This window comes from Mytilus edulis, chromosome 2, assembly GCF_963676685.1.
Source record: "Mytilus edulis chromosome 2, xbMytEdul2.2, whole genome shotgun sequence".
Lineage (NCBI taxonomy): Eukaryota > Metazoa > Mollusca > Bivalvia > Mytilida > Mytilidae > Mytilus > Mytilus edulis.
Window position 1 is genome coordinate 78,920,673 of NC_092345.1, and position 16,955 is coordinate 78,937,627.

General features: G+C 32.4%; 1 protein-coding gene across 1 annotated transcript in view; it reads left to right on the plus strand.

The window, feature by feature from the left end:
* Nucleotides 1-12,005, plus strand: part of LOC139513035 (WD repeat-containing protein 46-like) — a 32,798-nt gene extending 20,793 nt beyond the window's left edge. The window contains exons 10-14 of the mRNA XM_071301122.1: nucleotides 696-849; nucleotides 5,537-5,684; nucleotides 7,403-7,497; nucleotides 10,631-10,726; nucleotides 11,784-12,005. Of these exons, the coding sequence (XP_071157223.1) occupies nucleotides 696-849; nucleotides 5,537-5,684; nucleotides 7,403-7,497; nucleotides 10,631-10,726; nucleotides 11,784-11,999 (709 nt within the window). The 3' untranslated portion in view covers nucleotides 12,000-12,005. The remainder of the gene's footprint in view (nucleotides 1-695; nucleotides 850-5,536; nucleotides 5,685-7,402; nucleotides 7,498-10,630; nucleotides 10,727-11,783) is intronic.
* Nucleotides 12,006-16,955: the final 4,950 nt, after the last annotated feature.

A 16,955-nucleotide genomic window follows, 5' to 3' on the forward strand; every position in this document is an offset into this window, starting at 1 on the left:
CCTACGATAGTAGAGGGGCATTATGTTTTCTGGTCTGTGCGTCCGTTCGTCCGTCCGTTCGTTCGTCTGTCTATCCCGCTTCAGGTTAAAGTTTTTGGTCAAGGTAGTTTTTGATGAAGTTGAAGTTCAATCGACTTCAAACTTGGTACACATGTTCCCTATGATATGATCTTTCTCATTTTAATGCCAAATTAGAGATTTTACCCCAATTTCACGGTCCACTGAACATAGAAAATGATAGTGCGAGTGGGGCATTCGTGTACTGAGGACACATTCTTGTTTTTAAATAAGTCTCTTCGTTCCTGTACATACTTAACTTCAAAATCAGCACATTTTGGGTAAATTGCCCAAATATGATGATTTTGCAAATTTATTTCCCTCTTAAAGCTTGAAAAAAACCTTTGCCACAACCTAGGATCCAAAGTATTTTGTAACCAAAAGTTGCCAATGATAGTTTTGATATCCTAGACATAAAAACTTTCTTGATCATGTGTGGCACCAAATGTAAATTATGCTAAAAACTTTTTTTTAAGATCATTTTTAATCTGAAATAGTTTATGCATAAATTCAGACAATGAACATTTAATCTGCAAGGACAGCCGAGTTTTACTTTTTTGGTAACATAGTGCTAATTAAAAAGTTTGATGGTAAACACAACATATGAATTAAGTATGCTATGTGCTGTTATATTTTAGATATATGTGTACATCAGGAATAGATAGAACAATGAAAATATGGGACCTGCGGACATACAAGATGTTGCAGTCATATAAAATAGGAATGGGAGCTTCACATTTAGCATTCAGTCAAAAAAATACACTGGCTGTATCTAAAGGAAATATTGTAGAGGTATAGATATAATTTAAGAATTTTTGTAATTTAGATAATTATGATAACAAATGCTATAAACCTTTCATTGAGAGATAGTACCTGTAATATGTTGTCAAAGATATTCACAATCTGAAACATTAACAGCTTGAAAATTTCCTCAAAATGTATAATTATAATTCAAAATTAATTGGGGTAGGTCATGTGTGTGTTCTTTAAATTTTCCTGCCATACAGGGTAAAATATCTTGACCCATAGCATTCAATTTTCTTTTCATCATAAAAGGTGATTTACCCAAATTAAACCATATTCTAAATTTCTTTTTTAGCTCACCTGGCCCAAAGGGCCAAGTGAGCTTTTCCCATCACTTGGCGTCCGTCGTCCGTCGTCCGTCGTCTGTCGTCCGTCGTCCGTCGTCGTCCGGCGTCGTTAACTTTTACAAAAATCTTCTCCTCTGAAACTACTGGGCCAAATTACACCAAACTTGGCCAAAATCATCATTGGGGTATCTAGTTTAAAAAATGTGTCCGGTGACCCGGCCAACCATCCAAGATGGCCGCCATGGCTAAAAATAGAACATAGGGGTAAAATGCAGTTTTTGGCTTATAACTCAAAAACCAAAGCATTTAGAGCAAATCTGACATGGGGCAAACTTGTGTAACAGATCAAGATCTATCTGCCCTGAAATTTTCAGATAAATCGGATAACCTGTTGTTGGGTTGCTGCCCCTGAATTAGTAATTTTAAGGAAATTTTGCTGTTTTTGGTTATTATCTTGAATATTATTATAGATAGAGATAAACTGTAAACAGCAATAATGTTCAGCAAAGTAATATTTACAAATAAGTCAACATGACCGAAATGGTCAGTTGACCCCTTTAGGAGTTATTGCCCTTTATAGTCAATTTTTAACCATTTTTTCGTAAATCTTAGTAATCTTTTACAAAAATCTTCTCCTCTGAAACTACTTGGCCAAATCAATCCAAACTTGGCCACAACCATCTTTGGGGTATGTAGTTTGAAAAATGTGTCCAGTGACCCAGCCATCCAATCAAGATGGCCGCCATGGCTAAAAATAGAACCTTGGGTAAAATGCAGTTTTTGGCTTATAACTCAAAAACCAAAGCATTTAGAGCAAATCTGACAACGGGGAAACTTGTGTAACAGATCAAGATCTATCTGCCCTGAAATTTTCAGATAAATCGGATAACCTGTTGTTGGGTTGCTGCCCCTGAATTAGTAATTTTAAGGAAATTTTGCTGTTTTTGGTTATTATCTTGAATATTATTATAGATAGAGATAAACTGTAAACAGCAATAATGTTCAGCAAAGTAATATTTACAAATAAGTCAACATGACCGAAATGGTCAGTTGACCCCTTTAGGAGTTATTGCCCTTTATAGTCAATTTTTAACCATTTTTCGTAAATCTTAGTAATCTTTTACAAAAATCTTCTCCTCTGAAACTACTTGGCCAAATCAATCCAAACTTGGCCACAACCATCTTTGGGGTATGTAGTTTGAAAAATGTGTCCAGTGACCCAGCCATCCAATCAAGATGGCCGCCATGGCTAAAATTAGAACCTTGGGTAAAATGCAGTTTTTGGCTTATAACTCAAAAACCAAAGCATTTAGAGTAGATCTGACATGAGGTAAATTTGTTTATCAGGTCAAGATCTACCTGCCCTGAAATTTTCAGATGAATTGGACAACCCGGTTTTGGGTTGCTGCCCCAGAATAAGTAATTTTAATGAAATTTTGCTGTTTTTGGTTATTATCTTGAATATTATTATAGATAGAGATAAACTGTAAACAGCAATAATGTTCAGCAAAAAAAGATTTACAAATAAGTCAACATGACCGAAATGGTCAGTTGACCCCTTTAAGAGTTATTGCCCTTAATAGTCAATTTTTAAACATTTTTCGTAAATCTTAGTAATCTTTTACATCTTCTCCTCTGAAACTACTTGGCCAAATTACACCAAACTTGGCCAAAATCATCATTGGGGTATCTTGTTTAAAAAATGTGTCCGGTGACCCGGCCAACCATCCTAGATGGCCGCCATGGCTAAAAATAGAACATAGGGGTAAAATGCAGTTTTTGGCTTATAACTCAAAAACCAAAGCATTAAGAGCAAATCTGACAGAATACAATTGTTTATCAGGTCAAGATCTATCTGCCCTGAAATTTTCAAATGAATTGGACATTCCGTTGTTGGGTTACTGCCCCTGAAATGGTAATTTTAAGGAAATTTTGCTGTTTTTGGTTATTATCTTGAATATTATTATAGATAGAGATAAACTGTTAACAGCAATAATGAACAGCAAAGTAAGAACTAAAAATAAGTCACTATGACCAAAATAGTCAATTGACCCCCTAAGGAGTTATTGTCCTTCATAGTCAATTTTTAACAATTTTCTTAAAATTTTCAGATTTTCAATAACATTTTCCACAGAAAGTACTGTTATAGATAGAGATAGTTGTAAGCAGCAAGAATGTTTAGTAAAATAAGATCTACAAACACATCACCATCACCAAAACACTATTTTGTCATGAATCCATCTGTGTCCATTGTTTAATATTCACATAGACCAAGGTGAGCGACACAGGCTCTTTAGAGCCTCTAGTTTTAATTTGAAACCCAAATGATACCATGCAGATATAAGGTTAAAGTCAGAGTCAACCTTTTCCCACCAGTTAAATTTTTTGATGTCACGAAAAAGAGCTCCATAACCTATTAATATTTTAAGTTTATTCTGTTCCTTTGGGTGCTATAAACAGTATAAAAAAAACTAGGGGTTATTCCCCAACTAAAAATAACCAAGTAGGGAAACCCCTGTTTATTTACTTTATTGGTGAAAAAGTATCATGCTTTTTGTATTTGATTGTAAAAATAAGTTAATTAGCTTTCAATTAAAACAGGTTGAATGATTAAAATAATTTTAAAAATCATATTAGATATACATGTTTTGAGGGGAGACAACACTGTAAACATCCTGTTCTTTGGCAGTGAAAATTGAAAACTTATTTGCCTCCGCTGTAGCTCTTTTCGGAGCAGGAGACCGTATCCTGAAACAGGATTTTTTTTGAAAGGCCAGGTAAAAACCTATAATTTCATACAGTTTTGATTATGTAAAATGTGCATGGATCATGTCTTCATGGGTGTGCACATGACCTGATTTCAGGTTTTTTATGTTCAAATTAGGCTTTTTTTCCCATGTTCTTTGGATGGATTTTTTTTAATATATTAAAAGTACACTTTATTTTTATTTCATTATAAACTAGAGAACATTCTGATTCTAGTGATATCTAGTTTTATACAAGTATATTTATTAATCAGTCCACCACTAAGGGTCAGTCACTTATGCATGGTCCCTCAAAATATGACGTCATAAAAAAAACTGTTGATTGCACCCTTAAAGGGTCAAACATATAATATAGTAATGTTTTAGCAAAGAAACGTGTTAGCGTATGGAGTAAAATAATTCTAAAAAATATTATACGGCATGTATACATTAATTTAAAAGCATCAGTTTGGTATATTTAATGCAAATATTACAGATTTGTACATAGCAACCAGATATAAGAAAACCAGGCTCTTTGCGATATTGAAGTTTTTTCAGCTTTTTGCGACGTCATGATATTTTTATTCAATCTCTCATATATTTGGAACCAAAAGTTGCACATGAAAAGTGTAGATTTTTTCTACTTTGACCTTCACTACTGATCAGTGTAACATAAATTTTTATTCATTATATTATATATTTGGTACTTTTTATAGTCAAACAGGTACAAGTGCCATTCCTAAAAAAACACCATTTCAATATTTTTCTCAACTCAGCTATAACTTATTTCACATAATACTTGGGACAAAATATATTTTAAGTAATTTTTTTCATGCTTATTTCATAGTTTTTATTCTATTTATTCAAAAGAAACCCTATTTTATGATTTATTTTCTTTGTAAAACTGATGAAAATGTGATACAGAAAATGTTTGGAATTTGCCAGTTAAACTGTTTGCCACTGGCCAATATGCAACTACTACGCGACATAAAAAAAGAGCTGTAGTTTCACTATTCATGGTCACAATCCTTAAAGTAAGACATCATTTTAATAGGTTTAGTGTACAGATTCAGAAATGCTGAGAAATTTTAATATATCGCATACAAAGTTTTGCCTTAACAACTCACAGTATCAATTTTGAATTTTAGATTTTTTTGAATTTCACCTTACTACACACCCTTAATGATGAGCAATACCTTTAATCTTTATTGGAACTGCAACAAATCACAAGTGGACAAAAGTGGATGGAAAATAAGAATTGTAACTTCAAGTAGAACAAAGGGGCATTTAGGAATCACAATTACCATGAAAATCAAGGATAAATCAAAAACCACAAATCTAAGGACGTATGGAGTTTGTTAATCTTTTAAAACCGATTACAGTAAACCAAATGAAAATTAGGGCACAATCAAAAACAAGTATAACTCAAAAGGACAACAATCTTGACCAAAGAAAGTAGCATAAGTCAACACTACCTAACACAAAATACAGGGGTCAACTAGGATGATAATCAGAATAAGCATTTAATGCATGATGAAATGCTTAAATGATGGACAGGAAGAGGGATGGGCATTATTTAGAATATTAATTCTGTAACAACTATATCATAATGAAAATAAATATAATATTCTGTATTTGATTTAGATTTATAAGGATTGTTGTCAGGAAACTGTTAACTCTCCTTACCTGACCCAGAAACTGCCTTCGTCAGTGTTTGGTCTACAGTTTTGTCCATTTGAAGATGTATTGGGTGTTGGTCACAGCAATGGATTTTCTAGTCTAATTATACCAGGTATGACAATTTACATATAAAACATGAAGTGAGAAACCAAAATATGCAATACATTGCTTGCCTTTTTTAATTTCGTCCAATTTCTTATCAAGTTGTGCTGATATCTCCAATAAAACTTGTGTAGACATGGATATACTAGTCAACAAAAGAAACGATTCATGACTTTTTTTTCGAATTCAAGATGAAGGTTTCATTATATACGACCAATTTTGAAATGGGTAATACAGAATGAGCACGGAACTATAATTTTTTTCTTCCATGAAGTCATTGGGCAAATTATTTTTTTTACAAAATTTCCAAAAAAACGACAATTTTAAAAAGAGAAGTTCCAACTTATGATGCCAAATCTCATTTAAAGGTAAAGACAATGTTTGCCACCAATTTGTTTTTAAAAATCAGACAGTTTCTTTGTTTATTTGTAAAGTGAAATTCAGCCCCAAAAGAAATCGGTAAAATGTATACATTATCCTTTCATTTACCGTATACAGTATACATAAAGTCAAATTAGGGGCCTTGGTGGCCGAGTGGTCTAAGTAGTTACTACTGTAATCACTAGCCAATCAACACTGAGTTTGAACCCCGCTCGTGCAGGTGCACTCAACTCCAATCCTAATTGACTAGGATTGTCAGTTTTCCTATCGAAGGTCATGGTTTTCTCCGGGCACTCCGGATTCCTCCGCCATTAAAAACGGATCGCCACCAAATAGCCTCAATGCGGTGCTTAAAAGTGGCGTTAAAACAACAAAAATAAAAAAATCAATCATAAAGTGAAATTCAAATACACAGTATCAAACTTAAAACTAATCTGAAAGGTTCCAAATTTACAGTGTGATGTTTTCATATTTTAAGCATTGATTTGAAATGTAAACACATTTTTATGCCCCATTTATGGGCATTATGTTTTCTGGTCTGTGTGTCCGTCCGTTCGTCTGTCCGTCCGTCCTGCATCAGGTTAAAAAAGGTAGTTTTTGATGAAGTTGAAGTCCAATCAACTTGAAACTTAGTACACACATTCCTTGTGATATGATCTTTCTAATTTTAATGCCAATTTAGAGATTTCCCCCCATTTTCAGGGTCCACTGAACATAGAAATGTGGGTGGGGCATCCATGTACTGGGTAAACATTATTGTTTTTTAATTTAAAAAAAATTGAGATTTCAAAAAAAAACTTTACAAAAAACAATAAAAAATAATATTTCAACCCATAATTTACAATATGAACATAACTTGATAAGCATAGTGCATATTTTAAAACAATTTTGAATTTTTTTTTGTACTTTTGAAAAATAATTTGAATCTGGGATCATTTACATGAAATTTAGTTTCTTTCCAACAGGTTTTGATTTCCATAATCATATGCACATACATGGCAAATGAAAAGTTTTTAAAATAGTGCATTTCATTTTGTTTTATATTAAATACTTTTTATCAATTTGATTCCAAAGTCTTGTATCGATTCGTTGTTGACTAGTATAGTTAAGAGCTATGCATATGATATAATTACATGTTATTTGTAAAACACCCTATGACTCTCTTTAGATATGTTTTGTGTTTTTTGGAAGCAGTCATGGTTGTATACCCAAATCTACATTTATTCCTACTTATTAAGGTTAAAATTCAGATGTTGTTGAATATATCTAATGATAGAACATGCTTCTTTCAATGGTCCTACATTGAAATTTTTGAATATAGTCTGACATGTTATTGTTTATTGATAGGTTCTGGAGAGCCAAACTTTGATGCTATGGAATCCAACCCGTATCAGACAAAGAAACAAAGGAGACAGGCAGAAGTCAAAATGTTACTAGATAAGGTATAAAAAATGCTACTGGAGATTATGAAATAATTGTCACTAGATAAGGGATATAAAATGTCACTACTTATGGTGATTATATTGGTTTAAGTTAAATCGATTAACCTGCATTTTTATACACCTGTCTAAGATGGGACAAAATATGGTATACCTTTGTCTGTCTGTCCTTCCGTCTGTCGTACCGTCTGTCCGTTGTCCACACTTCGGACAACTACTAAAAAATGCTTCCACCAACTTTAATGAAACTTTGGTGAATTGTTCATATCTATTGATTGATGTAAGCTCCCTTTCGATTTTTATAAATTTCAGATATTTTTTTCCATGTTATGAAGTTTTATCCTAAAAAAAAAGGGGAATTTTCCAGTTTTCGGACAATAACTTAAAAATGCTTCCATCAACTTTAATGAAACTTTGGTGAATTGTTTAAATCTATTGACGTAAGCTCCCTTTCAATTTTTTATAAATTTCAGACTTTTTGTTTCTGTGTTATGAAGTTTTATCCTTAGAAAAAGGGGGATTTTCCAGTTTTCGGACAATAACTTAAAAATGCTTCCATCAACTTTAATGAAACTTTGTTGAATTGTTTATATCTATTGACCTAAGCTCCCTTTTGATTTTTATAAATTTCAGATATTTCGTTTCCATGTTATGAAGTTTTATCCTTAAAAAAAGGGGGATTTTTCAATTTCGGACAATAACTCAAAAATGCTTCCATTAACTTTAATGAAACTTTGGTGAATTATTTATATCTGTTGACGTAAGCTCCCTTTTGATTTTTATAAATTTCAGATTTTCAGTTTCCATGTTGTGAAGTTTTATCCTTTAAAAAAATGGGGATTTTCCAGTTTTCGGACAATAACTCAAAAATGCTCCATCAGCTTTAATGAGACTTTGGTGAATTATTTATATCTATTGACGTAAGCTCCCTTTTGATTCTTATAAATTTCAGATTTTCAGTTTCCTTGTTATGAAGTTTTATCCTTAAAAAAAGGGGGGATTTTCCAGTTTTCAGACAACAACTCAAAAATGCTTCCATCAACTTTAATGAAACTTTCGTGAATTGTTAATATCTATTGATGTATGCTCCCTATTGATTTTTATAAATTTCAGATTTTACTTTTCCTTGTTATGAATTTTTATACTTACAAAAAAGGATTTTCCAGTTTTTGGACAATCACTCATAAACACTTTCACAAAATTTTATAAAACTTTGGTAAATTGTTTATATCTGTTGACTTAAGCTACCTTTCAAAAATTAAAAGAAAATTAACTATAGGTCACCATATGGCCTTCAACAATGAGCAAAGCCCATAACCCACAGTCAGCTATAAAAGACCCTGAAATTTTTTAATTTAAAACAATTCAAATGAGAAATCTAACAGCCTAATTAATGTACCAAAAAATTTATTTAAAGCATAAAGACAAGCTAAAAGGGCAACAGGCGTATCATGTGCTTATAGCGCAGCTCTTTATTCCACAATGTAATAGATAAAACACTTTAGATATATATTTATCAATGTCACATACAAGAGGTTTTATAAAAATGAAGTTGTATAAAGCCAAAGTTTACAGTTAACACATTTTGAATTTGCAAATAGTCCAGTTGAAGTATAAACTAGATGTGTCAAAACGACACGAATGGCCCCGTCTCAAAAAGCTGAAAAACTGCAATTTCAACAACACATTAGGACACAAACATGATGGTAGTCTCATAAATAAAAATTCAACTCAAAATTTGAAGGCATATAGACTATCATCTTCGCTAGCCAAGGGTTACGATCCATTTTATTCTCTCCACCCTTGGCAGATTGAGCCAACATTTGTGATAACAATGTTGCGCCATCTATCAGTAGATTAAAGTCAAGCCCATTCCAAATACATTATTCTTGACCAATGGAAGCACTTGAACTCTTCAATTTGGAGGTAAAAACACGGTAGCGTCTAGATTCTACACACTTGGTAAAGCCGGAAACGAAAATATACGTTGAAATTCATGCATTTACACAAGAAATAATACACAGGAATTTCTGTTAGTTGGTTAAAAACATTCAAATTGTCACTACATATCGTATGTTTAGGGATGTTAAGACTTGTTGCACAAGAAGGACGTGGTAATTGTTTACATTAACTTTCTACATTTACACGTGATCATGGTATAGGCGCTTTTTGATTAGATGCAGCGAGTTTCGACTACAACCAATGAGAATCATGACCTTGTGTCTCCGAAATTTTAACTCAATCTGCCAAGGGTGGAGAGAATGAAATGGATCGTAACTCTTGGCTAGCGAAAATGATAGACTATAGTAGAAAAGTCTGTATAATTGTGATTTTAAAGTCGTAAACCCTAAATTTTGACAAATATCAGCGGAGTGAAACTTAACTTAAACCTGATCTATAACTCATGGTTAACTCACATACCAAAAATCAACCCAATATCTGAAGGTGTTCAGAAAAAAAGTCTGTATAACTGTGATTTTCGACAATTTATCAAAGTCAAAAGCCTGTAATTTCAGTAAAAATTAGTGTAGGGGAACGAAACTTAAACTTGATCTGTAACTCATCATGGTTAACTCACATACCAAATATCTGCCCAATATCTGAAGGCGTTTAGGAAAAAACTCTGTATAATGATTTGTTTTGTGGAATGATTTTGTGGAATGACAGAATGACGGAATTACAGAATAATGAAATTACGGACAAGGGTAAAACTATATGGCACCGACAACTTCGTTGCGGGGCCATAAAAATTAAAAATGAAACAAGAAAGTTGTCACCAGACACAGTAAATAAGTACCTGACCAACTTCATATCACAATTATCAGTGAATAACACAAAATGTTACCAGATGTAGATATGGTTATTATTACTTAAAATTCTATCACTGTGATAAAGTAAGTAATGTTACTTGATAGTTCATATGAAATATTTTAAGACACATGCATGTACAATAAGTGTGGCTTTGTAAAAATAACAAAATGACAAAATGTCTATTAAAATAGTTGAAAGTAACAGAAAAGCATTTAACAACATTGTAATAAATTAATATATGCTACTAGATCAAGTTTACTTGAACTCATTTTTCATATGTTTTGACTTATTAACAGTAACAAGTTTTATTAATGTTTTTGTGTAGGTACCATATGAGATGATTCATTTAGATACTGGTAAGATAGGCCAGGTTGACCAGAAAACAATGGAGGATAAGATTGAAGAGTCAAATAAAATTCTGGTAAGTAAACCCTTTGTATATTGTTTATTTTATGTTATGATGCATCTTGATTTAGTAATGCTTCTCACAAAAAGAAGGTTACAAAGACCTAAACCAAATGCTTCATTTACTTTTGTCTGATTTCAATTATTAAGTACCATACTATCCTCGACTTGACCTAATCTTTTGGAGTGTAGTGTTTATGATGAAAAGCAGTTGTGACGACCTATATTATACACTTTATTGGTTTCTTGAGTTCAGATCTCTAGTACTTAGAGACTTACAGTGATATATAACTTGTTGTTCTTGTACATCTTTGTTTTTCTTAGTAATTATGGTCTTTCAAACGTATAAGGTCTTTTGTGCTTCATTTGTACTGTTCATTGGTAGGTTTATATTTCTTGGTAGAATTTTGAATGAGATTATTTATCACTTTCTTGCATGGAATATTTTGAATGTGTTTTATCCCTATAAAACCAAATATAACAGGAGAACACATATTCTATAACATTTTTTTCTCTCTCAATATGAAACTTAATAATTGGACACTATATGTTGTATTTATAAGGTACACAAGTGATCCTTATGTTCTTCAAAGAGTATTGCTCAAGGGTTAAGTTGGACAATTAGAAATAATCTTAGATGAGTAATAAATCTAGAAAACTGGGATTCTTTGTTATTTGTGGAATAATAAATTTTGTGGATTTTATAAGTATTGGTGAACCTTGATACCTTTAAGACTTAAATGTAAAGTTTTCAAAAACAATTAATTCCAATATTCCTCAAACTACTCTTGTTCCAGAAATAAGTATATGTACTGAATGTAAAACAATTGTATCCACAGTAGAAGTAAAGGCAAATACAAATTTGTAACTTGGACTTCTTCATATACATGATTAACATGAACAGTCATTTTGGTACAAATGTTTACAAGTGAATGTGGAGGAATATAAGGGAAAACATCACAATTGAAAATCCACTTTATTATCTGATCACATAAACAAAACATGCAAGTAGATTGTTTGTCAAGTATGACTGTAACAGAAAAAGCTAAATAAAACTGTTTTATATCTTACAGTTCCTAAAGCCGAAGAAAATAGAATATGAGCCCTCTTATAAAATGAAAGGAAGAAGTAAAGGACTAAAGAAAGAACAGAGAAAGAAAGGAGTAATAGAAGAGCGTAAAAGGGATGATATAAAAGAAATAATGGACTTAAAACAGAAAGAAAAGGAAAAGAATAAAACCTCTGTATCATCTAATAATGTTTTAGACAGATTTAAAAAGAAAGAATAATATTTTAATTTGTTTGTTTTTACTATTCCACTTTTTTTTTTATCCTTAATCAAATGCCTTCTGGCATTGTCAGCTAGAACAGGCCAGATTGCTGCAATAATCAGTTTCGAATGGCTTGACTCAACAGATTTGCACAAAGCACTTAAAAGGCAAATTGTAAATTCAGAAATTTTTGTAATGTTTTTGTTATGTTTTAATGATCTAACAAGATAGGTCTCTAAAAAAGTAAAAACCCTTGCACTTTATATAACGATGGCATTAGTCTTAGGCAGCATGTTCTGAATTCACAATAATTTATTATGTCCCTTGTTAAACACTCATTATAATAAATGCAAACAAAATTTTTTCTGAATTTACAGAATTCTTAGATGATATTATTGAAATTGTAAGTGTCACTAGACATTTGTCTGGACAAATTAGAAGGAAATATATATATGGTAAGGAGGGGCAAAAAGATTACAACTATCCAAAAAAGAAAAATTAACAAAAGGAAACAAAATAATTGTCTCATATGTTGCTTATTTTTTGTGTGAAACTGATATATCACAATCTTTAAAAAGGGAAATTATTGCTTTATTAAAAGTCAGTACCATAGTTAAATCTCAGCATTATAAATTAAATTCTTGATTATTTTGAGAGAGAAAAAAAACAAATGTTTCATCATAATATAAAAAAGAGATGTGGTAGGATTGCCAATGAGACAAGAGACCAAATTGACACAGACATTAACAACTATAGGTCACTGTACGGCATTCAACAATGAGCAAAGTCCATACCGCATAGTCAGCTATAAAAGGCCCCGATATGACAATGTAAAACAATTCAAATGAGAAAACTAACGGCCTTATTTATATAAAAAAATGAACGAAAAACAAATATGTAACAGATAAACAAACGACAACCACTGAATTACAGGCTCCTGACTTGGGACAGGCACATACATAAATAATGTGGCGGGGTTAACATGTTAGCGGGATCCCAACCCTCCCCCTAACCTGGGACAGTGGTATAACAGTACAACATAAGAAATAAGGGTAATTTCTATTATTTTTTCCATTGAATGGAAAATAGACAGAGATCAGTCTCACATCCAGCAAGAAAATTTGTTTACAAGATGTGGCACTTAACATTCACAATTTTAGCTCAACTTGCTGACTGGGCACGGGACCTATTGCCACCACTTGCATCCATTGTTATCAGTTGTAAATTTTTATAAAAATTCTTTTGTGAAACTACTTAGCCTAATGTTGTTAAATATTATTGAATGTATACAGCAATTTGATTCATGAACATGGTAGCTGTTACAAAAGCTTTAGGTTAAAACTCTTGTATTTAGATATAAGAAGATGTAGTATGAGTGCCAATGAGACAACTCTCCATTCAAGTCACAATTTATATAAAGTAAAAGATTATGGATATAAGCCTTCAACACGGAGCCTTGGCTCACACCAAACTGCAAACTATAAAGGGCTCCAAAAATGACTGGTGTAAAACCATTCAAATAGAAAAACCCACAATCTAATCTATATATAAAAAAAGAAACGAGAAACACTTATGAATCACAACACCAAACAACAACCACTGACCAAAGGTTCCAGTTGGCTTGAAACTATTTTTCAAAGTAAAACTGAGGGGAAAATAATCTACATATACTCTCTTTATACTAACAACCTTTCACTTGAGCAATCTGCTAAAATATTTTACCAGTTGATCAGTTAGTTGGAGAAGAAATCTAATTGAATTTGGTAAACTGTTTTAGCCATTGCTGTTGTGATACCACAAAGGTTACTGCAATATTCTTTATATTCCATCTCAAGTCAGTAGCCTGAAATTCAATGATCCAGTTTAGTTGCTCTATATCATCTTTGTTTTTTCAAATTGACTTGTACATTTAGCTCTTATGTTGTGCTTTCACACCACTGTCTCATGTTTGGGGAAGGTTGGTTGCCCTCGAGCATGTTAAACCTGCCACATTCTACATGTATATATGTCTATCATTAAGTTGTTTGTATCTGTATACTGTGGATTCATTATTATTTGTTGGATACCAATTTAAGTGGGTTTCATGGGTACAGATGAACAATGATTTTATTGTTCAAGGAATTACAAATTTTCTATAGGCTTTGTGTGCAGAGAATGGCAAAACAACAAAATCAAATATCCATGTTTGTACCAATGAAAATCAATGAATTTTAAGTACCACTTGTTTTATTTTATTGTTTTGTAGTTTATTCTTATGTTGTTCTATTACACTACTGTCCTAGGTTTAGTAACATGTTAACCCCCCAAATTTTATATGTGCCTGTCCCTGGTCAAGAGTCTGTATTGTTAAACCATTAATTTTTTTTATTAATTGTATTGTAGTTTAAAATTCTTTAGTTCAATTGCACCACTGTCCCAGCTTTGGCGTATGCTAACATGTAAACAGCCCACATTCTATATTTGCATGTTTCAAGCCATGAGCCTATAACAGACAACTTTCAAGTTCGATGCATTTCTGTCAAAAACTTTAGTTTTAGTGAACATCATTCATGCGTGTAGGGGTGTCGTCACTTCCGTTCCAATGTTGAGTGAGTGGATGGAAAACTATAAAGCTATATTGCAAGAATTATTCGGCAAATTGAATTCTCATAAATGTCTCTTTCAGCACTGCTGTCATAAGGGAATTGTGATTAAGTGCCTACAGAACAAATTCAAATGTTTCCAAACTCTTCAAGTATAAACATTAGTGTGTGTAGTTTAAAAAATTGTGGCCAATGCTGAAAATATACCATTGGGGTAAAATTCTGATTTTGCCTTTCAACAGTTAGAGAAAATCTGACATTGCGTTAAAGTATCATCAAGCTAAGGTCCATCTCCTGAAGAATTTTCAATATTTTGAAATAAAAATATCTATACAAATACAATAAATATGTGACAGCCAAAAATCTCAAAATGTCTGCAATACTGAATTCACAGATTTAAACTTAAGTCCCAATCCAGACAACCAAAATTTTGAGACTAAAATGGATTTGGAACATAGCTATAAAATTGTTCACATAATGAACATTTATATTAAGTTTAAGTTGATATGACCCCAACTTCGTATTTAAAACCAAAACTTCCACTGGATACAGACTGATTCTTAGATAGAAAAACACAGTGTCCTTTAACTAGGTAAGCGGGCCTCCAGGTGCGAGGACTCTCTGGCTGTGTTGAAGACCCATTGGTGACCTTCAGCTGTTTTCTACTCTGGTCGGGTTGTTGTCACTTTGACAAGTTCCCAATTTCCATTTTTAATTTTAAATACTGTGGATTCATTATTATTCGTTGGATACCAATTTTCATGGATTTCGTGGGAACCGGTAAACCACGAAATTGAATGTTCAATGAATACCAAATTTTCTGAAGGCTTGTATGCACATTTCGGCAAACCAACGAAATTAAATAACCACGAAAATTGGTTCGCGAGAAAATAAATGAATCCACAGTACTGTATATTAGTCAGATGAATAATGTAATTAATGCAAAACTCATCATGTAAGAAAAATTCTGTGAAAGATTCATAAAATTCTGTTGAGCGATTCAGAAGAATAAGTGGAATAGATAAGACAGATTAGCACTCAACACTATTTACTGCCCACTTCAACTAGAGGCTCTAAAGAGCCTGTGTCGCTCACCTTGGTCTATGTGCATATTAAACAAAGGACACAAATGGATTCATGACAAAATTGTATTTTGGTGATGGTGATGTGTTTGAAGTTCTTACTTTACTGAACGATTTTGCTTCTTACAATTATATCTATAATGAACTTTGCCCATTAGTAACAGAGAACTATATTTGGTAAAAATTTACATAAATTTACCAAATTAATGAAAATTGTTAAAAATTGACTATAAAGGGCAATAACTTCTTAAGGGGTCAATTGACCATTTAGGTCATGTTGACTTATTTGTAGATCTTACTTTGCTGAACATTATTGCTGTTTACAGTTTATCGCTATCTATAATAGTATTCAAGATAACCAAAAACGGCAAAATTTCTTTAAAAATTACCGATTGGAGGGCAGCAACCCAACAACCAGTTGTCCAATTCATCTGAAAAATTCAGGGCAGATAGATCTTGACTTGATTAACAATTTAACTTCTTGTCAGATTTGCTCTAGATGCTTTGGTTTCATAGTTATAAGCCAAAAACTGCATTTTACCCCTATGTTCTATTTTTAGCCATGGCGGCCATCTTGGTTGAATGGCCAGGTCATCGGACACATTTTTCAAACTAAATACCCCAAAAATGATTGTGGCCTAGTAGTTTCATTGGAGATTTTGTAAAAGATTACTTAGATTTATGAAAAATGGTTAAAGATTGACTATAAAGGGCAATAACTCCTAAAGGGGTCAACTGACCATTTTGGTCATGTTGACTTATTTGTAGATCTTACTTTGCTGAACATTATTGCTGTTTACAATTTATCTCTATCTATAATAATATTCAAGATAATAACCAAAAACAGCAAAATTTCCTCAAAATTACCAACTCAGGGGCAGCAACCCAACAACCGATTGACCGATTCATCTGAAAATTTCAGGGCAGATAGATCTTGACCTGATAAACATTTTTATGCCATGTCAGATTTCCTCAAAATGCTTTGGTTTTTGAGTTATAAGCCAAAAACTGCATTTTACCCCTATGTTCTATTTTTAGCGGTGGCGGCCATCTTGGTTGGTTGACCAGGTCACGCCACACATTTTTTAAACTAGATACCCCAAAGATGATTGTGGCCAAGTTTGGATTAATTTGGCCCAGTAGTTTCAGAGGAAAAGATTTTTGTAAAAGATAACTTTAATTTACGAAAAATGGTTAAAAATTGACTATAAAGGGCAATAACTCCTAAACAGGTCAACTGACCATTTTGGTCATGTTGACTTATTTGTAGATCTTACTTTGCTGAACATTATTGCTGTTTACAGTTTATC